This window comes from Octopus bimaculoides, chromosome 19 (genome assembly GCF_046866305.1).
Source record: "Octopus bimaculoides isolate indiv1 chromosome 19, ASM4686630v1, whole genome shotgun sequence".
In the NCBI taxonomy this organism is placed as follows: Eukaryota; Metazoa; Mollusca; class Cephalopoda; order Octopoda; family Octopodidae; genus Octopus; species Octopus bimaculoides.
In genome coordinates, this window is record NC_142946.1 from 6,876,478 (window position 1) to 6,902,707 (window position 26,230).

Genomic DNA, 26,230 nt, shown 5'->3' on the forward strand with positions numbered 1-26,230 from the left:
TTTAATGGTTTCGTTACAGAAAACAAAAATTAATGAGAGAGGTGATACAAAACGTCGTAACAAAAATCAGTGCTGACTATAATTTCTATAGAAAATCAGTAGAAATGACCTTAACAAGTAATATAAGAGCACTGCTAACACAGTAGAACACAGCATTGACTTATAAAAACGTTTAATACACTCTGTAGTATATTAGGGTTGCATAACGAAATATGGCATAACTACAAGTCATTAGTATTAATGAGAGAAGTGGTTAGAGTTTTGCCCCTTACATTAGTGAGTGGCTCACTTCTGTCAAAATGGAGTGATATCGAGCTTTACACAACTGGCTGGCTGGTTGACTGATGCATGTGACTGGAAGACATTTGACTGTGCTAAATGGGAACTGACTGGATAGGGGCATCAAACACAAACAACGAAGAGAAAACAACTCACAACTCACCTTAAATTGTTCGGCCTTCAGTCGACTGTCAATCTTTATGTAGGTTTCATGAATGTCTTTGAAAATATCCGGTAATTTTGCTTGGAAACTGAAATAAACCCAAATGTAAATGAAAATATGGTATAAATGCGTGTGTGTGTGAAAATGCAAGAGAGACAGAGAGAAGAAAAAAGCGGGAGGGTGAGAGAGAGAAACTATAAATTACAGAGTTTAAAAACCGAATCATTTAACATATACGTACACATACACACACACAAATTGCAAAGGTCAAGATTGGCAGTATTCACACAACAACTGGTTCCTGTAGCATTAAATGGCTGAAAGGTAATCTCCAAGACAAATAATGGGTGACTGCCATCCAAGGGATGAGATCCCACAAGGCAAAGAGAGGATGACCCCACCCTCCTACCAAGGCAAATTCAAGACAACCCCACAAGGTAAATATAGAATGGGCCCCAAACAAATATAGAGTTAATCCTAAGGTATAATATAGGATGAGCCTCCAAGGCAAATACAAAATAATCCTAAGGCAAATATAGGATAATTCCCAAGACAAATAGAGTGACCCTCGCCAAAGCACCCACAAGCAAATAAATGGTGGCTCCAAAGCAAACATAGACTGCAGTGGTTTTCACAGAAATATAATGTATCACTAGCTCTGGATGTATTTGAACCTCCAACTTCTAGGCTTAAATCCAGTCAATATATCCACACCATTGTTTTGTCTGTCAGGAGGAATTCTGCTAACACTGTTTCTTCTCTCACAAACAACCAGAGAAGTTTCAATTAATGACTTTGCGCCAGGTTTTATTCCTATTCATTTGTTACTCAAAATTATTTAAACCCCTCATTCTGATATTCCGAGGGAACCCAAGCCGCACCAGTGTGGAGTACAATCCACCTTGAGAATCACTGTTCTAATAGCTCTGCTAATCCAATGCCTGGAATTTTTACTTTTTTATTGCCCTTGAGAGGATGAAAGGCAAAGTCGACCCTCAATAGGATTTGAACCCAGAGTAGAGAGGGTCAGAACAAATACTATGAAGCATTCTATGCACTCTCTAATGACTCTGCCAAATGCTACCTTTGATGATGATGATGATGACAATGGCGAGTGATGGTGGTGGTGGTGATGATGATGATTAATGATGATTAATGATGGTTAATGATACTTACAATTTTCTAAAAAATGATGCATTGGGTACTTTTGCACTGCTGTTAAACAGAATATCTGACACCAGAAATAATCTGGCAATCTGGAAAAAAAAATGTATATATATATATAAATAAATAAATAAATATTTAAGAAGATGATAGAAAAAAACAAACAGAAGAAATGGAAGACAGTAAATAAAAGAAAGAATAAGAAGAAGGAATTTCAAGTTTCAAAACTTTACATAATTGCAAAACAACTAATGGTCTTAAGTCGGGAATGAAAATAAATGATTCTAGTATGATCCCCTTGACAGAGTCAGTTCAGAAATCTTTGAGAAAGAGTCAAAGTTTTTCTCTTAATTTTCTCTAATTTGCGGTGCCATGTTAAAGCACCCAGCACACACTGTAAAGTGGTTGGCGTCAGGAAGGGCATCCAGCTGTAGAAACCATGCCAAATCAGAGTGGAGTCTGGTGCGCAGCTCCCCAGCTTGCCGGCTCTGGTCAAACCATCCAACCCATGCCAGCATCAACAATGGACATTAACTGATAATGATGATGATGAAATATAAGACAGACAAAAGTCAAAACCTGGTGGTGTTTGAATCCAGAAGAGTGACGCATTGATTGATATATTTAATGGATTCTCTTAATGTCATTTGATTTGCTTTCAATGTTGAACCATTGAAGGAGTCTTTATACATTAAATCTTAATAAATGGTTTTAATTTAGACCACTTTAAAAACGGAAGGGATTAAGTTAATTACATAGACCCAAGTAATTAACTGGCACTTATTTTATCGACCCCGAAAAGATGAAAGGCAAAGTCGACCTCAGCAGAACTTGAACTCAGAAAGACGGACAAAACGTTGCTAAGCATTTTTGTTTGGCATGCTAACAATTCTACCAGATACTCCTTCAACAGCAGCAGCAATAATTACCTTTTTGGGTATTGGAGTTTCTAAAATAGATAAGGATTCCGTGATACATTCAACAATTTCTTCAGCAGATTCAGCATGATCCAAACACCACACCATTGCTTCTCCAACTTTAGTTCGTTCAGGAGTTAATTCTCGTAACATGTCTTCAAGACGGTCTCTTTGACTATACGATGAAATTGGAGAGAGAGAGAGAGAGAGAAATAACTTTCAGAAAACAAAAACAAAAATAAAAACTTTTGAATCTCTATGAGATAACGAGGGAGTCTTCTACATCGTAGCCCGCACCCGCTTTAAGCAATACCCAAATCTTCCTCAAATCACATCCTATCATCGTAATCCTTTTGTGACCATGTTTCTGTTGAAATACATCGCCTTTTTTTTTCAATTAACTTTGAAAAAAACAAAACTTGGTAAAATAATTTTTTCTTTTTTCATTAAGCTGATGTTTGAACATAAATTAACAAGAAATTTTGATGGGAAGATCTAAGTCAGATCACTTTAAAACAAAAGTTTGTATCACAGAACCAGGAGCAGTCTCAGACGGGATGGTATAAAAAGGATTAAGAAAGGTAGGGCACACTAGATAATATATTGTCCTAGATACACAATGTTTGAGAGAAAAAAGACTGGATGGTCACAACCAAAACAGTTCCCATGATAGATCTGGGCAACCTATCCACTCAAAACTAAAGAAACGGTTTAGGCATTAGGTCAGAAGACTACAGCAGTCTGTAAAAGGATATGCTTCCTTATCTTCTTGAACAAGCATAGATCTAATGGAATTTATTTAATGATTCTTGCCACTTCAAATAATACACTTTTATCAGACGAAAACAACAAAATTGAAAGCATGTATGAGCTCCAATAACATCTTTGCATGTAATTTTATGAGTTTTATTTATAAAAAAAACAACAACAAAAAGATTTACTATGAACCTACAGTCGTTGTTGTTACAAAGTAACTGAATTGAACAAGGAACAGATTTTCTCCCCTCGACTAAAGCAAAACAAATGGCCCGATTAAAATCACAATTGTAAAATAGCCAAAGCATAAAAAATAATATATATTATATAAAAAAAGGTAAATGTTTCTCCCCACTTAAAATTGGATATTGTGTCAAAACATAATATTATGATAATTACCACGAGAGGTTCTCTCGTGGTAATTACTTCAGTATCCTGTGTTCTAATACCACATCCACTTTTAAGTGGGGATAAATATTACCTTTAGATATTAATACTGCTTCTGTCACTAATAATTATTATTTAATAAATTATATGGTATGCTGTTGGCATGATGACCCTCCCAAAATATAACAAAATCTTGTTTCACTACGCAGGTTCATGTCAAGAAGCTTGTAAACAACACACAAAAATGAAAATGAAAGAATACGTTTACCTATCAGTTAGCTGCCCTTTTTTAATCTGGTTTTCATCCCTGTCCACCAATTCATCTGGCATACCTTGAGTGTAAGGGTTTAATGGTGGCGGCTTCCATATTGAGCCATTTTTGAACATTCGGAACTCATCAGTTTTCCATTTGTAAGGTGAGTCACCCTGAAATTCAAAGAACGAGGTATTTAACCCTTTAGCATTCAGATCACTGTATCAAATGTAATGCTTATTTATTGATATTGTCAGCAATTAATCATGCATTATCATGTAGCTTTCAGATTTCGGTGATGTGTTTTAGGTCTTGAGTGACATTGTCATAAACACACCAGCATCGGTTGTCAAGCAATGCTAGGGGGACAAACACAGACACACACATATATATAGATATATACGACGGGCTTCTTTCAGTTTCCGCCTACCAAATCCACTCACAAGGCTTTGGTCGGCCTGAGGCTATAGTAGAAGACACTTGCCCAAGATGCCATGCAGTGGGAATGAACCCGAAACCATGTGGTTGGTATGCACACACATACAGCACAATGCAAACAAATACACAACATACAACAATGAAGGTTGACAAACATGTACATAAGCCATGAGAATTAGAAGTTCACAAAAGATTGTAGATAAGCGATTTTCATTGCCTGTGGGTCTCATCAGAGCCAAATTGTTGGTGAACAGTAACTAAACAATAACATACACAACAGGCTAAAAATCCTAAAGTTTTGGTCCTCTCCATAGACTTTTTAACATTTTACTTTAGCACAAGGTTATATACACGTGGCTGGCTGTCGTAAACGGCTGACGTTCTGCATCAAAAGAAATAAGAAACGGTAAACTGATAGATACCTGTAGGATAGTGAAGAGTTTCCATCTATAGTAAGTATGAGCTGGACTCTGGTTTTCAAATAAAAATCTGGAAACAGAATAAAATAAAGAACACTTGAGTGAATGCCTTGATGATTAGGTAACTGTGCATGTTTTGGATGTACACATTAATCTGGCCTCTGTCCCTTTGACTTGTCCAGCATGAGAGGCCCTGCCAATAGCTTGCACTCTGCTTGTATAGCTTTGAAGGTCTTTGAGGCACACAAGCCATTAGACTACAACAAGGGGTGCACCTTGCGATGGCTATGCAGAGATGATGACAGAGTGGGATTTGAGGGGAGAACTAGTTGCTATTTCAAGCAGAGCAAATGACTCGCACAGAGTCTCCACCATTAATATGATCATCATCATCATCATCATCATCATCATCGTTTAACGTTCGCTTTCCATGCTAGCATGGGTTGGACGATTTGACTGAGGACTGGTGAAACCAGATCGCTACACCAGGCTCCAATCTGATTTGGCAGAGTTTCTACAGCTGGATGCCCTTCCTAACGCCAACCACTCCGAGAGGGTAGTGAGTGCTTTTACGTGCCACCGGCACGAAGGCCATTCAGGAATAATGCAAATGTTGCCTTTATAAAACGGTAAATTGGTGACACTGAAGGTAATGGCAGTGGTGGTGGTGGTGATGGCGGTGTCGGCGGTGGTGGTTATGGTGGTAGTCTGTTAAGGGAGGAATTTGGGTTAGAAACTGAAACAATGAAGAATACTGGACTTACCCAAACATGGGGTTGTTAATCTCTCTGTTCATGATCATAGCTTCAAACATGGGGCCTTCTCGTACAACAAACTCAATCATTCGGTGAATTACACACAGTACACTCCTGCAAATATAAATATCGTATAACGAAAATATGTTAGGGGTGCCAACACCCCACAAAACATAGGGTTTATAAGGGGGAACGCCGGGGGGGGGGGGCATACCACACTAAAACATTTCCAACAACATTTGGAAATGACAACAATGCCTGACGTTTCAAATGTTTATGAGAGAGAGAGAGAGAGAGAGAGAGAGAGAATGTGTGTGTGTGTGTGTGTGTGTGTGTGTGTGTGTGTGTGTGTGTTTTGTGTGAATGTAGGGACAATATGCTACTTATTGGAGTATTCGAAGTGGGAGTTTCACCTTAGGAGTTGAGACAAAAACAGACTTAAGATTTGAATATTGGGTTGGCAGATATATTGGTTTATTTCTTTCCAATGTTGTTTGAATTAAAATGGAAAATATATTTTTTTTTGCATCCCAGTGTTTTATAGGGGGCGGTTTTTTCTTTCTTCTTTTTGTAGCTCTATTCTTCTTCACTCTACAACTTTTGATCGTTTTTGAAATTTGAATAAGTTTTTAACTCTTTTCACGCAAACGATGAAAAATAAGGATTAAAATAAATTGAAAAGCAAAAATAGATTGACCTGACAGTCCAATACGTGCACATGTGTGTGTGTGTGTGTGTGTATGTGAATAGAATTAGTTCAGATAGAATTGTGAATTCTTATAAAAAAAAAAAAGAAAAAAATTAAAACCCAATAGATTAGGGTAAAATTTGCTGTCTGGGTCTCACTAAAGATCCTGAGTTTTGGCTACCCAGACTGCAAAATGGGTGCAACACATGTTGAACAGAGTCCCACCCGTAAGAGACAGAGCAGGATGGGTCGAAACGACCGTTGTACAAAATAAAGATTAATACCAAATTCATTTGGTTACTTAAGAAATTATTATTATCTCGCCTAACACTGCAGAGTTCCTGAAGTAGATCCAACGGAAATATACCCTGACTACAAATGACACCATGTCACCCAAACTGTGCCAGTGTCCTACTCAACACTTCAACACATTAATCGACATATACACATTAGTTCAAAAATATTAAATATATTCATTTGCATTTTCGCCTGCTTTTCCATGCTAGCATGGGTTAGACAAATACATTGTTGGGGTATTGTCTTTTAAGTCAAATGTCCTTCCTTTTTGCTGTTATGCTATCGTCCTTTTTTCTGCATATTGTGTCTTGACAGTTTCTGTTTGTTGTTTTTTTTTTCTGTTCAGATTTATATATGTGTGTGTGTGTGTGTGTGTGTGTGTGTGTGTGTATACGCATACACATCTAGAGAGAGAGAATGTGCTATGCATATAGATTTCAGTATATGTATGGGCATAAATGAGTGTGCATGTATATGGATGTTTGTGTGTATACACACATGTATGTATTTTTGTGTGTGTATTAAGAAATCAGGAAGCAAATAAATTTATGAGAACATGACATATTCACATTACATAATTAACAAAAATCAAATAATCATAAACACAGCAATAACAACAACAACGTCAGTAATTACATTCTTAGAAACAAAGCCAACGACATTATTACTATTATTGTTATTATTATTGTCATCATCATCGTCATCAACAACATAATATTTTTCTTTGTTTTTTTTTTCCCTTTTTTTTTTCTTTTCTAAACAATCTTTTTGACAAGAGAAGAGAACATAAGACATCTCATGAGAGGCTATTTTAGGGATGTACTCCTACAGAACGTTAAGCGGATGTTGTTAAGAGGAGAACTCACCGATAGCAGAGACAGGCCGAGCAAGTAAGCAAGTAGAAGGGGATCAGCAATCAACCAGGACCAGTGAGAAGCTGTGGTGGTGGTAGTAGTAGTAGTAGTAGTAGTAGTGATGATGATGGTTGCAGTAGTAGTAGTAGTAGTAGTAGTAGTGGGTATGTCAATCGGTTGAACAGGAGAAGGCAACCAGTTGGTAAAGGTAGGTAGGTAGGTGGGTAGTTTAAATTACACAGCCAGCAACAGCAACAAATAACAACAACATCTTCGTCGTCATCATCAACACCATCACATCATCATCATCATCATCATCATCATTGTATCGTCTACCATGTCTGACACCGAAAACCCAAAAAAACAGGTCCATTCGCTGCTTGTCTTGTTTCATCAGCCATTGCTACTGCCTCCTCTTCTCTCCTCTCCTCTCTCTCACTTGCCCTACTCGCTGCGGGAGAGAACCACAACGGAACCGGTAACAGTCCAAAGCACCAGAGAGAGAGGGAGAGAGAGAGAAACGGAGACAGACACAGACACTCGTGCACTCTCTCTCTCTCTCTCAAGACATGCAGGGACAGTACTGAGCATTCCACTCTTTTAGCTGCAGTCTCTGTCATTCTTCATGATGTTCTCCTGGACACCACATTGGTCTGAAGTCGATGCTGTACGTAAAAGACTTAGTTGTTTTCTTATCTATTTTTTTCTTCTTCCTGAGATGCCTGGGTGATATGTGCAAGGACCTAGCACCAAAGTCCTAGCAACAGTTCGTAAAAGCATAAAAAAGATTTCTTAAGAGTTTTGACACCAGACCTAAACATATGCAAGGCAACTAAAACTTGACATTACATCAAAATGATGAGGAAAAAAATTATTCGGCAAAACAAAATTAACAACAATTTCATTCTTCAATAATATTTTTTTTTTTTCTCTTTTAAATTTACCACTACAGATAAATGTATGTGTGTGTGTGTGCAGGGGTACATGTGATATGATGTGATAAATATAGACCACAACTGTTACTCGCAAGCAAGAACGACTTGGTAGCATATTGCATGCTTTTGGGATTTGGTTTAGAGGTTTATGTACCTGAGAGCAAACAGAGATATCCTCTTCGCTCTCCTACTCTTAACCTGGTGGAACATCAAGAATGTGAAGAGCTGGAGAAAGAGAGAGAGATGCGATAGCTGAACACCTGGAAGGCCGAGACATATGTCTGCTTGCAACTACCTCAGATGCCTAAAACAAATAGCAAAAGTAGGATATGTTATGCTACCGAGTCGTATCCACGAGTGACATCTATGGTCATTATTTAACATCCACATCTTCTTCGTGTTTGCACAGATCAGACAAGTTACAAATAATGTTTCCATTTGTAGTTGTGCTGCAACTAATGACAGGGTTCTGGCTGGCCTGAGTCTACAGTAGAAGACACTTGCTCAAGGCACCATGCAGCAAGATTGTACCGAAAACCATGTGGTCATGAAGTATACATATATGATGAGCTGCATGTGCAATTCAAAGGACATACTGATTGTACCATGCAGTTCAACCTGATGATTACAATTAAGAGTAAAAATATATGTGGAGTACTCAGCCACCTATACAACAATTTAATGTATTGGAGTTAGCCACATTGAGCAAACACTTCAAAGCAAGTTATCACACAAACACACACACAACTTTGTGCGCTTGTTTCAAATCATCTACAAAAACTTTTGATAAAATAATGTTTGGAAAGGATGGCTGGAGGTTAAAGGTTAGTTAAAGTGATTTATTATTTAAAAAAAAAAGAAAAGAAAGAGAAAATTTCTCCTCTTTGTTGTTAATATTGTTAAGCCTTGTACCTAAGATATAAATTGTTGTTGTTATACATATGACTTCATGTTTTATTTTATTGTTTCAGATATGTACTAAAGCTCCTTGCATTGTTTAGGTTTTGTGTCAAACTTCAACAAGTACCTATTCAGTTATAGACAAACATTTCAATAATAATTTTTTTTTAAATTTCATTTTTATTTTTTTCTGTCATTTTTTTTTGTCTTTTGTTTTCGCTCAAATATAAAAGAAAAAATATATATATATATTAAGTTTAAAAAAAAAACAACAAAAAGGAAATTTACCGTATTTCTTTCAACTACGACTAGAAAAAGACTAAAAAATGTATACCTTTCTGTGGGGATAACCACTTTCACAACAGCATTGGCTAAAGTCTGAAGAGATGCATTTGGAAAAAGCAAATTAGTAACAATGTCATAAGAAAACAGCTCATTTCTTTTCTTTTTCGTTTACATGTATAAAACATACAAACATCAACATTAAATGTACATCCATACATACATACATATATAAGGGTCTGAAAATTGTCTGGGTTTATTTTATGTGTACAAATTTCAGTGATTCTTGCAATTTACTTATTTCGTTAAGTAAATTATTAGGTTTAAAAAAATTTTTTTTTTTTAAATCTTTTTATTTCCTCCTCATAAATTTATCAACAGACAGAGACCGAAAAATATTTTTACCAAAAAGAATTCATAAACATTGAGAGGACATGAAGTAATTCTTTTTGGGAACGGTGTATCTTGAAGCACATAAAGCAGTGTTTCATAATCAGGGTTCATGTGATACCTGGAGGTCCATATCAGATTTTTAGGGGTCCACACAAGCAAAATAGTAAATAGGGAATCCACAGTAGTATTTTAAGGGTTCATGAAGAAATTTTGCTTTAGTTGTGTTTATTGCAAAGAAACAACTCAGTTTCTTTCCCTAATGTTTTATACGGGTTCCCAGATACTGAAACACATGTGTTCCCTCAGAAAGAGTTATTGCAAACCTACACATGTGAATGTGTGAAAAACAAAATAGGAATTTTAAAAGAAGTATTTTTCTCCCGTGCTAGTGGCACATAAGAAGCACCATCCGAACGTGGCTGATGCTAGCGACACGTAAAAAGCACTATCCAAACGTGATCGATGCCAGGCCCGCCTGACTGGCTCCTGTGCCAGTGGCACGTAAAAAGCACCCACTACACGCTTGGAGTGGTTGGCGTTAGGAAGGGCATCCAGCTGTAGAAACATTGCCAGATCAGATTGGAGCCTAGTGCAGCCTTCTGGCTTGCCAGCCCACAGTCAAACCATCCAACCCATGCCAGCATGAAAAACGGATGTTAAACGATGATGATGATGATGATGTCTATAGAACTAGTCTTTAAATATCAAATGGCTATGGGGGCCCACCAGAGTAAAATAGCATACAAAGGGGTCCAGTGGTAAGAGAACCATTGAGAAAAGGCTATAAATTATAGTGTTTAAATAGTGGGTTAATAAAACCTTTGGATAAGATAAACCAAAGGCTGCCCCAGGGACTCAAACTCCTATCTCCTGTAAACAACGTTCTCTTGTTTACAGATGTGAGTGCAAGTCCAACAGGCAGTCCTTTGACTTTTTCTATCCAAAAAGATTCTTTCAAGCCAATATTTGCATGCTATGTTTATAGCTTTAGTTGCTTCAAGATCCACTGCTCCAAAAAAATAAAAAGAAAGAAAATCTTACTGAGAATCAATTTGAATTGCGAAATTAAAAACGAAAAATACAAGCTTCAAACCCATATTGTGAATGCTATTACGATATAGTTTTATAAAATACCGAGAGAGAGAGACGAAGCCTAGAATTAGCATGTTGTCGTTGTGTGTGCATAAATGTACACTCAGTAAATTACAGTATATATGCACATGGTTGTTTCTTTCCTTGAATATTAAAAGTACTTAATTTTTGGATTCTGGGGGGATGAAAGGCAAATCATATTCTCTGTACAACTGTTATATATATATATATATATATATATATATATATATATATACACACACACACTTCTTTACACTAGGTGGTGTATGTATGTAATATATCTTTTAACTCATGCATACATTAGAAAAATGCAATACTTCTACTAATCATAACATACTAAAAAAAAAATAAAAAAAACTCGACATATTCCAAAACAAACACACACACACACAAATGAATAAAAGAATAAAAGAATGAGTGAATGACAAAATTTTCTGTTTAGTTTCTATTGATTGACAGAAGAAAACAAAAACTCAATTTCTAACCGTTTTTCTAAATCAGTTTACAAACTATTCTCCATCTCTCTCACACACACACACATACACTCACTCTCTCATCACTATGTAATCAGTAAAGATTTTCAATAAACTGAAGCTCGCTTCACACCAAACTCAATTATCACATCTAAACATCCGCCCCCCAACTCTTTCTCAAACACATACACACACACAAATCTGTTGGGAATTATTCTGGAAGAATCAATAAATAACATGATGGAAGAACAGAACTGTAGCCTAATAGATTTAACTTAGTTACAAATATTTGTTTTTAGTATATTTATGTGAAATTTTATTTTTATATTAAACATTCTAGATTTTTTTCTATGATAACTGATAACATTTTGTTAGTTTTTTTTGTTTTTTTTGTCCATTTTAGTATAAAAAAGAGAGAGAGAGAGAGGGAGAAAGACAAAGTCAATCCTGCCAAGACTGAATTCTGGGAAATGAAGTAACAAGGAATCGAAATTTTGATTTGAATTTGTGTAAAACAAATTTCCATTTTTTTTTTTATATATATGAAATAGACTTGAGAGATTCCAAAATGAAGTAAAAAAAAATACAAAAATATATTTTTTAATTGTTATTGTACTAACAAAATTTTTTTCAAAATTATTATATTCATTTTTATTTTCTGTTTCTTGAAATTAATGCCTTACCAATTTTTGTAAAACCCCCCCCTTCCACCCCCAGTTATAACAATACAAACATTTTCAAGGAAGCTTAATGGATAAAAAACAAAATTAAGATGGGAAAATTAAAATATCAAAATTAAAATCAATATATATTTAAACAAAAAAATTTTCTTCAGTTCTTTTTAGACTGAGTTTTGAGTTAAATTTTCTCTTATCAAACTGAATTCAAGGAATACAAAAAAAAACAAAAAAACCTGAAGTTTTCGTCCTCAAAGAAGACTAACATTAAACAAAACAAATATCTAAATAACACATAAATTCTTTAACTGTGTTCAACTGAGAAACATCAGCAATTCTATAGATTTGAAATTCCAACAAATTCAGACATTTCTACGTCTGTCCAGTCCAGCTGTCGTTCTTCTCTCAATCTCACCTCTCCTACCCCTACTACAGTGACATCCAACCTTCCAAATCAAACCCTTAATTTCTTTGTCCTTAATCCATTATTCCTCTACTGTATTTTAACCCTTTAGCATTCAGTCTACTCTGCAAAATATAATGCCTATTTATTCACATTGTTTTAAATTAATCACCCATTATCTTGTAGCTTCAAGATTTCAATGATGTGCCTGTTATTTTCAGAATGATACTGTAGGGTAAGCATGAGAGGCCAAATCTGGCCGGTTTAAATACTAAGGAGCTAACTTTTCACATCCAACCCCTAAACACCTTATCTATACACCTAAGCATGTCACTCCTATTTTCACAAATTAATGACTTGAAGGAAAAAAGAAAGGACAAGAAAAAATTCCTGTTAATAATCACACAGACACAAAATATATTTTAAAAAAAATTTGTATCATGGGGTTTAAAAATTGTTTTTCATCATCATCATTTAACTTCCACTTTGCATGTTGGCATGGATTGGACAGCTCAACAGGAGCTGGTGAACCAAAGGACTACACCGTACTCCAATGTCTGCTTTGACACGATTTCTATGGTTGGATGCCCTTCATAATGCCAACCATGTTACGGAACATACTGGGTGCTTTTTATATGGCACCAGCACTGGTGAGGTCACCAAGTAACTTGCAAGTACAAGACCCTCTCGACCGAGGAGACGTAGTACTGAGAGAGGTGGGTTTATGAAAGGTGATGAGAGGGACAGGTACAAGGGTCTTGCTGTAGGGGACACACAGGGTTTACCCCTGTTGGAAAAGAAAGAAGATGGTGATGATGTGCCAGGGCACACCCTCAAATTACAGCAAAGAGAATATAAGTGATACAACGAATTGGACAGGGTAAGTGATTAAGTAAATTCAAGGGAGTAGCAGAGGGACAGAGGGCAATGCAGTGAGTGGTGGACAGGGGTGGGGTCATGGTCAATTCTATTTTTCTGAAAATTCAAACGTTTACAGGTTTCGTGACTGATTTGTTTTCAATATTGCCCCTGAATCCCTTTCAGCCAAGAAAATTCTCTGTGGTCTGAAAAATAGGGTTCATATTTTTTTTTTTTTTTTTTTTTTTTTTAAGTAGCAGAAATTTAGGATAGCCTGACCCCACAGCAAAACTCATAGGTCCTGGGAGATACAGCAGCCAAAACTAATAATTTGCTTAATCAATATGTGTATCTGTGCCATGGGTCATGTGTGTGTTTGTGTGTGTTTGTATACACACACAGAGTCTCTTCTAGTAGAGCTAATGGAGTATATTCAATAACAGCAATGTTTTAGGCCTTAGGGTCCGTCACAACTGTACACATTCTAGAGTTTATTCTGGTTTCCATGATGTATAAGCAACTGTGAGTAGAATAACTACACCCCACTGAACAGGTGAACAGGACTTCAGTCTGTTGCAGGGTTATAGAGAAGACATGTGACTACTCTGCATTATATCATCTAAGGGTACATGCGAGTAGCTGGGAAGCAGATAAAGGATGGTGGAGATGAGGTACCAGAGATGAGGTACCAGAGCAAACACACAAGGTAGAAAATATAAATTTATAGAATACAATATCTCTATAATGAAGAAGAGCAAACTAAATACAGAAACGAAGAGAGAGAAAGACAGAAAAATTAGGAAGTACATATAACAGAAACAGACAAACCAAAACTGAAACGTATGTATATTTGTATATATACACACATACAGACTTTGCTAAACATACATACAAATTGAGAAAAAGACAACAAACAAAATAAGAAGTTACTGAAAATTCTCTTCACCTTCTCCATGTCTTCTTTCTGATCACCAGAGCGGCTCCCGTCCAAACCAGGTGGAGGGACATTCCCGTAAAGTTTGTCGGCGCGACTCCGCCGGGACATCTGTGCATTGAAAGGTAAACCAGAAGGTGGTGGTGGTAAAGTCATTTCCATGAGTGCAGGTGGTATGTACACAGGATATGGGGGAATCGGTACAGCTTTACCCCAGCCAGGTTTCATTTCAAAGCCCATGATTGCTTTTCCTGAAATACAATGAAGGACGATAGATATATAAAGGAAATGGATGTGTTAAATCAACCGAATTGCCTGCTCAGGGAACTACAACTAGACTAGCAGTGGCTGAGTATCCAATAAACATGTGTACTCATAATCTTTTAGAGTGTGACACAATCTATGCCTCAACCGGGGCCTATGTGGCCCTTTGGGGTTCACAAAAGTGATACATACACACACACAGATACGCATTTATACAGCAGGTTATGCTAATGGTCAAGACATTTATCTGGACCACTTGTGACAGAACATCTGAAGACTAGATACATACATGTGTGTGTCTTTGCATCATCATCATCATTCCTATCTCCACCTTTCCATGCTGGCATAGATTGAACAAAACATACTAAGGCAGGATTTTGGAGCCAGATGGCCTGCCTGTTGCCTACTTTTAACTGCTTTAGAAGAAAAATATTTCTATTCTATCAATCTTCATTCATTGAAACCAATGTGTTTCAGGGTGTTTTTGTCCTTTTTCTTTAGATTTTTGTAAGAGATTATCATCGTTTAACATGCATGTTCCATGCTGGCAGAGGTAGGATGATCTGACAGGATCCAGTGGATCCAAGGACTGCATCATGCTCCAGTGTCTGCTTCGACATGGTTTCTACACCTGGGTGCCCTCTGTAATACTCCTGTCCCCCAAAAGGTGCCAATGTAAAATTAAAGTATACACACACTCACATGAATGCACATGCGCACACAGTTTCGGACTACCAAGCCAACTTAGAAGTGGATCTGGTAGGCAAGCTTCGTCTGTCATAGCCCCAGGCTATAACCCAGGATCTAGGTGATATGGGGAAAGTAGTTGAGCACATTTGCCCGAGGTGCCATACATTACAATGGACCTAAAAAGCACATGGTGCCAAGTTTGTGGGGACATACACAGAATGGACAGAAGGAAAGCAAGAATAGAAAGCAACGTTGATACACACAAATCAACATAAAATACTGAATAATACTGACTATCAAAAACAAATAAAATAAATTTCAAAAGAAAGAAAGGGTCGTTTCTAGAGACCTTTCAATGCATTCATAGCTCTTTCGCCATCCTTCCGATTCATGAAAGCAACAAAACCACAGTTTCGCCCCCGGTTCCGTTCTTCATCTGTCCTTGGCCACATTATTTTTACACTGGCTAACGGACCGTACCGTCCAAAAACCTCACATAGCTGTAATTCAGTCATCTGGCAACAGAAAGAATGTATAGCAACAATGAATACAATAATAATTATTAAGAGTAATTAGATAATAATTAACTCACCAGTTCTGCACCGATAACAAACACAAATTGACCAATATTATCATCATCATCATCGTTTAACGTCCGCTTTCCATGCTAGCATGGGTTGGACGATTTGACTGAGGACTGGTGAAACTAGATGGCAACACCAGGCTCCAATCTGATCTGGCAGAGTTTCTACAGCTGGATGCCCTTCCTAACGCCAACCACTCAGAGAGTGTAGTGGGTGCTTTTACGTGTCACCCGCACGAAGGCCAGTCAGGCGGTACTGGCAACGGCCACGCTCAAAATGGTGTATTTCGTGTGCCACTCGCACAAGAACCAGTCCAGGGGCACTGGCAACAATCTCGCTCGAAAATCCTACGAAGGCCAGTTAGGCGGTACTGGCAACGGCCACGCACAAAATGGTGCATCTTATGTGCCACTCGCAGAAGAGCCAGTCCAGGGGCACTGGCAACGATCTCGCTCGAAAATCCTACGAAGGCCAGTCAGGCGGTACTGGCAACGGCCACGCACAAAATGGTGCATCTTATGTGCCACTCGCACAAGAACCAGTCCAGGGGCACTGGCAACGATCTCGCTCGAGAACCTGTTTTTTTTTTTTTTTCTCCTTTAAACCTTTAGCATTTAAATAGCCATATCCAGCCTCTCACACGTGCACTACAATATCATTCTAGAAATAAACAACTCCATCATTGAAATCTCAAAGCTGTGAGACAATCATCATCATCATCAACACTTAGTATCTGCATTCTATGCTAGTATGGGTTAGATGGTTTAAATTTAATCAATCCCTGGACGGATGAAAGGCAAAGCCAACTTCGGTGGCATTTGAACTCAAAACATAAAGAGCCAAAAGAAATGGTGCTAGGCATTTTGTCCAGTGCAGTAACGATAAATGCCGATGTGGGGAAAAGAAAACCTTACCTTTGGACTAATGTTTCCAACATAAATGTTAGTTGTATATTCATCTCCGGTATCATAAGATCCCAAACGGTTGAAGTTTTCCCCTAAAATAGAAAAAAACAAGGTACGGTGAATGCGGTGAATAGGAAGCTGTTTAAAAGAAGGAACTTTTAATACATGGATGTTCCAAAAAAAAAAAAATTAATAAAAGAACAGAGACTTGGAAAGACATGGGACAAAGTATTGAGGTTTGATTTCAAAACACTGAGCCTTAAGAAGGGGATGACAGAGGGCTGAGGTGTGGGGTGCATTGCTGTACTCAAAAAGACCCACCCACCCCAACAGAATTGAGACCCTAAAACCAAGGCGCAATGTAAGAAGCATTGGAGTGGGTGTTGGTGCCACAAAAAAAGCACTGGTGATGGTGCCCCATGAAAAGCACCCAGCACACTCTGTAAAGTGATTGGCATTAGGAAGGGCATCCTGCTGTAGAAACCAAGCCGAACCAGACTGGACTGGAACCTGGTTACTTGGTTTGATTCTGTTAGGTGATCGTGGCCATGCTAGGGCACCACCTTGGGGGCTTCTTTAGTCAAATAAATTGATCCCCGGACTTTTTTTAAGTCTGGTACTTATTCCTATCAGTCTCTTTTGCTAAACCACAAAGTTATAAGGATGTAAACAAAGCAACACCATCGTCAAGCATGGGACACACACCTCCCACCCCTAGATATGTGCACACATATATATACATATATATACATATATACATATATATATATATATATATATATATATATGATGGGCTTCTCCCAGTTTCCATCCACCAAATTCACTCACGAGGCTTTGGTCAACCTGGAGCTAGAATAGAAGACACTTGCCCAAGGTGCGACAATTGGACTGAACCCAGAACCATGTAGTAGGGAAACAGGTTTCTCACCTATACATATATATGTGTGTGTGTGTGTGTGGACATTGCATGATAGTTGTAAACAAACATCACCGCTAAAAAAGTGATGCCCTCTCTTTCCAACCTTTTGTGGAAACATGCTTGGATGTGGGGAAATATTACCTTGCATAGAAATAAGTGAGGGTTGGTGACAGGAAAGGCATCCGGTCATAGGAAACCAGCTTCAATGGCTTCCATCTGACTCATGCAAGCATGGAAAAGTAGTGGACATACAAAATCACGATTGAGATGCATAATTACCAGAATTTCTAGGGCTGGGGGCATTTGTGTTTGTCTCTAAACTGAGATCGAATCTGGGTGGAGGATGTTGTTCATCAGGTTCTTCTTCTGTGTTATTCCGAAACTGCTTTTTTAATCGATGTCTTTCTTGTCTTTCTTCTTGGATTCTGGGAAAAGGAGAAAAAATTTAGAAAATATGAAAATTTATCTCAGAAGATCTATTGACATGTTTTTTAAGTTGTACATGGTCTTCAGTATACAAAACTAGTTGCCAAATTTCTTTTAAATTACACTCTACAATCTTACAAAAAGGATAAAAAAGGCCTATGAATAATTTAATCCTACATACACAGTCTGAAAATAATAACAGGAAGGATGGTCATGATTGGAATGCTCAGAACTGACCTGGTGTTAATATTGAACAAGAGACATAACATTGAATTGGCTAATTGGTCTGAAAAGGCAGAATTTCTACAGCTGGATGCCCTTCCTAACGCCAACCACTCCGAGAGTGTAGTGGGTGCTTTTACGTGCCACCGGCACGAAGGCCAGTCAGGCGGTACAGGCAATGGTGCTCAAAATGGTGTATTTTATGTGCCACCTGCAGAGGAGCCAGTCCAGTGGCACTGGCAATGACCTCGCTCGAATGTCTTTTCATGTGCCACCGGCGCGATGCTATTTACGTGCCACTGGCATGGAAGCCAGACAACTGCTCTGGCAATGATCACGCCCGGACGGTGCTCTTAGCGCTTCACTGGTACAGGTGCCATCACAGTTTGGTTTTGTAAAAATAAAGTTGACCCAAGCAAGATTTGAACACAAAAAATAAAGAGACGTACACAAAATAATAGAATTGTCATAAAGGAATGATTAAAGTTGTGTAAAAAAAAAAAAAAAAAAAAAAAAAAAAGGACCTTACTGTTTCAGTTCTTCTTTAAAAAGTTCCAAATTGCTCTTCTTTTTGTCATCTTTTCTCTTCTTTGAGGAATAATTTTGCTGCTGCAAAACAAATAAATAAATGAATAAATAAATTTCTAGTTTACAGTTCCATGAAAGGTAACACAAAAGGAATTTTAAAAAGTGGGTGGTAACAACAAATCTACATGAGGCCCCATTTAGGAGTTAATTTCCCTGATAATGATCCCTTAACCCATTTGTGACCATATTTTCTCATGAAATACATTACTTATGTGTTTTATTTAATTTCTAAAACAATTCAGAATTTGGGTGGGGTTTAGGAAAACAGCTTTCACATTACTAAGATGGCATTTGTGGTATTAAAAAGTTTGGGTGTAAAAATTAAGATAGTTCTGATTCTAATGTAAATACTTTAGAATGAAGGGCATATGTTACAGAACTGGGGTTGGTCTTATATGGTTAAATAATTTCAACATTTGATATAATGTTAACTGGACTAACAGACAATATCAGAACATTTTTACTGAAAAAGCAACACACACAGAGTATATATATATATATATATAGATAGATATATATATATCTATATACATACACACACACACACATATATATACACACACGCACACACACATAAACAAGCCCTCCACAAAAAAAGAAAAAGAAAAAGAGTTCCTCAATGACTCCATAAACTGAAAACGGAATATTTGATGTAAGCAAGAAACTCACACTTTTGCTTTCCTTCTGTGATTTTGGAGTATCAGTTGAAAAATGAGACTTTGAATGATGTTCAGGTGATGACAGCAGAGGGGCCGAGGTGCTTACGGGTGGTGGAGGAGGGGGCGGTGGAGGCGGTGGCGGCGGGGCCGGAGCAGCCTCTTCCTTCTTCTCTTTCTTGATCTCTTTCACTGATGGAAATGTAGATGCCAGCTCTGCTAGCTTCGATGTCGGCTTGTAGACCTTGGCTTTTTCAGGTTTGGACTCTTTTGGTTTTTTTGGGGGTTTTTTGGGAAAAAAAAAAAAAAAGATAAAAATTTTTTTTTTTAAATAGCAATAATAATAATAATAAAAATAATAATAAATGCCCTGATGCAGTACCAGGCAGCAGCTCCCATGGCTTCTGATCTTAACTGATTAGAAGTGTTATTATATATATATATTGTCTTGTCTTGGTATAAAAGATGGGCTACAGTAAATATTCTGTTTAATACCACAGATTTGCTTGTCAGTTGTTTGACCGTAACCAGTTGAGCATGTCTCTTAGTGGTTGACGACGTGCATCTCTGATCACAAGCAGACATAGTGGGGGAGCATAATAGCTATGTATTGAGAAGAATTCTTTAGGGTTGAATAATTTGCCTCTGCAAGGTCATGCACTGTTTATCTTGATATGAGATCGCCAGGTCTTGCACATATGGTTGTGATGCATGTGCCTGGTGTACCCTTATCAGACGGGTAGTCATGATGGGTATACTGGGCTTTGTATAATTGTACCCCAGTGTCACTTTGATGGCATGCACTGCTCTCTCAATAATAATAATAATAATAATGATTTATTGGCCACAAGGACCCAAGACATGGAGGAAAATATCTAAGAACAAGATACAACACACAAAACAGGTAGGGTTCTCACGGATCAAAGAGAAACACTACAACGCTAAAAGATAAACAAAAAAAAATTTTTTTTAATTAAAATTATACAAGAAATAATTACTTTTTGTTTTTTTTATCTTGTAACTTTTACTGGATTCAGTTTCAGTCACAGGACTACGGTCATGCTGGGGTACTGCTTTCACAGGTTCCCTCAAACAAATTGGCCCCAGACCCCAGTACCTATTCTATCAGTCTCTTTTGCCAACTTGCAGCTAAACTGCAGGGACATAAACACACACGCACATGTATATTTATATATATATGGAAGGCTTCTACAGTTTTCGTTTATCAAATTCACCTACAAGGCATTGGCTGACCAAGGCTATAGGAGAGACTTGTCCAAGATGCAGCACAGTGGGACTGAACCAGAAACCATGTGATTGCATAACTGAGCTTCCTAAACACACAACCATCGAAACATAAAGCAATTTTGTTTTTCATTCGTAAAGAAAGGTATACCTAACTGATAAGATGGAAAATATGAGAATCTTTATTGATCACTACAATTGTTTCGACCCATCTTACATTGATCCCTCACGGGTGAGAGACTGGGTTTAGGTGTATCCCTTGATGTAGATGTGTCTCCTCAGGTGATCTCAAATGATATCTCTTTAAAATAAACTCTGTTTTGCAAGATTCCTTCTTGACAAACATCAGCTGTGACATTAACATGCTGACTCTTGGACAAAATGGTTCCAGATTAGATCTCACTTACCTTCTTTTTTCTCTTGATGAACTGTACCACCTTTGATCCAAGTTTTATTGTGCTTAGTGCTGTCTTCAAATGATGCAACAAATTCTTGGTAAACCTGAGCTGTTGCTTCTTCATCTTGCTGAAAATTGGGAAGGAACATTTCAGACAACCATTCGAAAGACACAAAAACATATAGAAAGAAGGAGGAGGAGGAGAAAGAGAAGAAGGAGGAGGAGAAGTAGTAGTAGTAGTAGTAGTGTCAAGCTATGCAACATTTTGTTTGTGGATGTAAACTAATATCACTACTTGAGTGATGTCAATATGAAGTCCCATAAAGACAAACATGTCTATATATTGTCATCACCACCATCAGTTTCATGTCCACTTTTCCATGCTTACCAAATTTTCGTAACCCATGACAGCATGGAGATCAGACTTTCGATGGTGATGATGAAGAAATTGGTCAATGTAAGGCAAGGCAAAAAACACTTGCCTGAAGTGCTGTGCATTGGGATGGAACCCAAGACCCCATGAGTTGCAAAACAAGTGTCTTAACCATACAGGTATGCCTGCATTTCATCATTTAACATCATGGATAAATTAAATAGAATGCATTACGGATTACATAGACAAGAGTAAGCAAGCCCAGTTGAAGGGAAAGAGGGAATCAGATATAAAATATTCCGACCCTGGGCACTTTAGTGACATAGTGTTGTTTCACACAGATTTTATGTTAACGACACCAATCACCAAATGGACTAAGTGGTGGGCGAACCAGCTGAGAGGCTGGTTGATTAGTTCACATCTTTACATCATTGAATCTGTGTCGTGTAAGAGGCTAAGAGACAATCTAATATAGTTCAGTAAACACCATCATTATCAATGATTTAATGTTCGCTTTTCCATGCTCGCTTCAGACAAAATTTGTTAAGGGTGATTTTTGTCAGATGGATGCCCTTTCTTGTCCCCAACCTTCACCTGTTTCCAAAAAAGGTAACATTCATTTCCCTAGTCCTTTGGGCATGAATATCACAATGGCTGGAATCGGTTTCATGGTAGGTTGCAAACTAACAACACTGCTTGCAAGACAGTGGCATTTATTTACGATTAGTACATGACATCAAAACAAGGACACACAAACACACACACTTCAGGGGTGGAGGCTTTAGTAGAACACACTTGCCCAAGATACTGCACAGTAGGGACTGAACCTGAAACCATGTGGATCCAAAGCAAACTTCTTAACCATCCAGCCATGCATGAACCTTGTTGAAAACAGGCATGACAAGAGGAGGAACAACAAGTTGCTCCATTCAGGGGAAGCCCTACAAAATTGTTAAGTGTTTCGTTATTTTGCAGTGCAGAGTGAGTTTAAACTGCCGTTTTGGATTAGACTGGAAGAAGAATGAACTCTCATCCAGCTGAGTATGTGTTATGCAAAAATGAAGTCTTCTGTGATGCCCCAGCAACAACTCGATTGGTTAAAGGAAAAGACAAGAATAAAAATGATGATATATATTTATTCTTAACACATTCCAGCAGATTCAAACATGAACATTCTAATCACTGCTGTATTTTGTCATTGGAGAACCAACTTCTTTCAGAGGAATGGAGTGTTCATAATGCACTCGATCTATTAGCATGAGGAGACTTTGGGACACTTGGTGTTTTGACATTGATGTGTCTCCTCAGGCAAAGCTACCACAAACTAATGAATCTAACAAGAGTTTGTGGTTCTTGTTTATAATTTCAAAGACCTGTGGTAAATGGTCAGTATGACTTCTCTATAATAAAACATCTCTCCTGAGATAAATAAATAAAGAAAAACAGAAAGAAAGAATTTTTTTTTTCCCACAAACCTTTCTCTTTAATTCTTCCTGTTCCTTCTTGGACAATCCTTTCTTACCAATATTCATAGTACCAATATTGAAAGCCTTTAGCTTGCTTTCTGATATTGCCTGAAATATGATAAAAATAGAAAGAAAATATAAGAAATGAGAAATATTATGATGCATGTATGTGTACGTGAATGTTTTCAGAGATTGGATTAGCACGCTAGTAAAGAGGGCTTTGACGGGTGCCATCATCAACAACAAATGGTGGTTTGCCCTCAAGAGAGCAATAAAAGCAGAAGTGATTAGGTATAGCAAAGCACTGGCCATAGATAGAAACAGAGTAGATGGTGACCTAGTTAAGAAGCTAGAAGAGGCGAATAGAAACAGAGTAGATGGTGACCTAGTTAAGAAGCTAGAAGAGGCGAATAGAAGTGGCATCGTATCTGACGTTTTGGCGGCGAGGTTGACCCTTGACCAACACTTCAAAGCTAAACATGAAGGGTGTGTTGTCAGGGCTAGGATGCGTGCTCTAAGGAACGAAGGTGTTAAAGCAGTTAAAGCAGGCGGGCTTTGTATAATTTGAACCTGATAGGCTAGAATCAAAACAGAGAGAGAGACATTCCTCATTTCTCCCTCTCCCATAGACTTTTGCAATCTCCAACCACACACACGCTCGCAGTTCTTCAACCCAATTCACTTCTACTGACCATCCACACAGATGCCTCGTCACCATTATTTTAGGTGGTGACAAGGCTCCTCTCCTCTCCATCCATTCACACCCCCTCCTCGGTTCTAAAATGTAGGTAGCCATATAGCTCCTTTATGGCAAGAAATCTGTTCTGCTCTGGCACCGTCTCTTATACTTTAAACCCCTCATTTCCTAATATAAAGCTCCCCCACCTTCTAAGGGTTCATAATTTTGGAAGCTGTACAGCAAGCTCCTTAGTGCAACAACCCATTAGATGGTGTAAAGTGACTGGCATTAGGAATGTCATCCAGTCAGAGAAACCATACCAAATAAGCATAATACGGTCCTTAGACTTGTCGGATCCTGTCAAAACTGTCAAACTCATACCAGCATGGGACATGGATGTCAAATGATAATAATCCTTTCTACTATGGGCACAAGGCCTGAAATTTGGAGGGAGGGGGAACAGTTGATGTAATTGACACCCAGTGCTCAGCTGGTACTTATTTCATTGACCCGGAAAGGGATGAAAGTCAAAGCTGACCTCGGTGGAATTTGAACTCAGAACGTAAAGACAGGTGAAATGCTGCTAAGCATTTTGTCCAGCATGCTAATGATTCTGCCAGCTGCTCGCTACCTTATATTAAACGATAATTATAATGATGTATATGCACGTATGTCTTCATCATTTTAACATCCATGGTGGCATGGATCAGACTGACTGTGTATATTTATACACACACACACACACACACACACAGTTAACATTTTCCAACCCCACCACCACACGATGTAGCATAACACGGAATATTCCGAAACATTCTAAGGCCATTTCATGTAACCGACAGCCATTATTCAATACCAGTCCAAGCAGGATTGATTTCTTTGGAAATTTGGAAATTGTCTTAGGAATCATTGGAGCAAGGATTTTTATGGCTGGATATTCATCCTTCCCTAATGCCAACCAATCAACCAGAAACACACAGAGCTAGCCTTGCATTTATGTCCTCCTTTGACACTACCATTACTACTACCGCCACCACCACCACCACCACTGATGACGCTGCTTCCAAAGTTAATGTCATTCTACAAACACTGCTTTGAATTAATTGTCATTGATGCAGAATCGTACTAGTTTCCCCGGAACCTTAACCCAAACATCACACACACCTCACCCTATTACCTGGCATGTGTAACATCTTTTTTGGCACTTATATGAACAGCATGCAGCTCAGCATATCAATATATTTTATATTTGAAACACTACAGAGAAAAATGGAGGGGAGAGGGGGAGAGGGGAGAGAAAGAGAAAGTGGTTGGCATTAGGAAGGGCATCAAGCCATAGAAACCAAGCCAAAACAGGTGATGAAACTTGGTACAGCCCCTCATCTTTCCTCCTCCCTATTTTACTCTGCTACACCCTTTTCTGAAAGACAACAATGTCCAAAACATCATAATCAGCTTTTCCATTTCTTTGAGTATCAAACACTTTTGATCGTGGGGAACTTAATCTCATCTTTTTTTTTTTAAGATACATACACACACACACACACACAAACAAACAAAAAGAAAGCAGCTCTGAAAACGGACAGAGTCAACGACTATTGAAAAGGTTGTAAGATGCAACGAAAATTTTAGGAAAAATAAATAAGTAAATGAGTGGAAATTGAACCAGTGAGTGTGTTAAATAAGGCACTAAAAGAGAATTACTCCCTCCAGACAATACTATATAGATAGATAGATAGATAGATAGATACATACATACATACATACATACATGCATACACACACACACACACACACACACAACATATATAAACAAAAACTGAGAAAAGATGCTAAAGTACAATTTCTAATTCACTTAGATCTTGTAAATATTGTAATTTCTTATTCTCAGAAAGTACATAATTTTTTGGTCAGAAATAAAGATAACAGCTATTTGAAAGTGAGAAATCATTATTCAATGCTGCTCCCCACTCCCGCCCTCCAGTGGATTTTGAATCATAATCTTTAAATGAAACTTCTCTTATAGAACAGTTCCACTTTCTCACTGCCAGCATGATTTTCCTCCTAGAAGACCTGTTTTAAACTGTGCTATATTCACCCAAAGTATTTATGTCGATAAGATTTCACCACTGTAATTTTTCATTTTTTCTTCTCAGTAATACAAGGCTACATTTTTTAAAATTTTATTTCTATTTTATTAAAGAATTATATTATTTAGTTCAAAAGCTCATCAGTAATAAAAGTTACCTTCTCCTCCTAAAAACCATAAAAGAAACCCGCACCAAAAAAAAAATAGAAATCAATAAATGAAATATTCTTGTGTATAATTTGTTTCATGTCTTAACAGTGTTAACACAGAAACTAAACAGACAAGTGATGTTCTATAATTGTTAACCAGATTATGGAAATAGCAAAGTGGAATAAGGTGCGGGGAGAGAAAGTGGAGATATATATGTGTTTGTATGTATGTTTATGTAC

General features: G+C 37.7%; 1 protein-coding gene across 2 annotated transcripts in view; it reads right to left on the reverse strand.

The window, feature by feature from the left end:
- Window positions 1-26,230, reverse strand: part of LOC106873080 (U2 snRNP-associated SURP motif-containing protein) — a 67,992-nt gene that overhangs the window by 10,820 nt on the left and 30,942 nt on the right. For both annotated transcript variants that reach the window (XM_089366562.1, XM_089366561.1), the window contains exons 2-16: window positions 23,083-23,181; window positions 21,245-21,362; window positions 19,606-19,859; window positions 18,878-18,957; window positions 17,980-18,125; window positions 16,791-16,873; window positions 15,642-15,807; window positions 14,351-14,589; window positions 9,540-9,583; window positions 5,541-5,645; window positions 4,780-4,846; window positions 3,935-4,092; window positions 2,536-2,698; window positions 1,619-1,698; window positions 443-530 (exon numbers count right to left, since the gene is read on the reverse strand). In XM_089366562.1, the coding sequence (XP_089222688.1) occupies window positions 443-530; window positions 1,619-1,698; window positions 2,536-2,698; window positions 3,935-4,092; window positions 4,780-4,846; window positions 5,541-5,645; window positions 9,540-9,583; window positions 14,351-14,589; window positions 15,642-15,807; window positions 16,791-16,873; window positions 17,980-18,125; window positions 18,878-18,957; window positions 19,606-19,859; window positions 21,245-21,362; window positions 23,083-23,181 (1,890 nt within the window). The remainder of the gene's footprint in view (window positions 1-442; window positions 531-1,618; window positions 1,699-2,535; window positions 2,699-3,934; window positions 4,093-4,779; window positions 4,847-5,540; window positions 5,646-9,539; window positions 9,584-14,350; window positions 14,590-15,641; window positions 15,808-16,790; window positions 16,874-17,979; window positions 18,126-18,877; window positions 18,958-19,605; window positions 19,860-21,244; window positions 21,363-23,082; window positions 23,182-26,230) is intronic.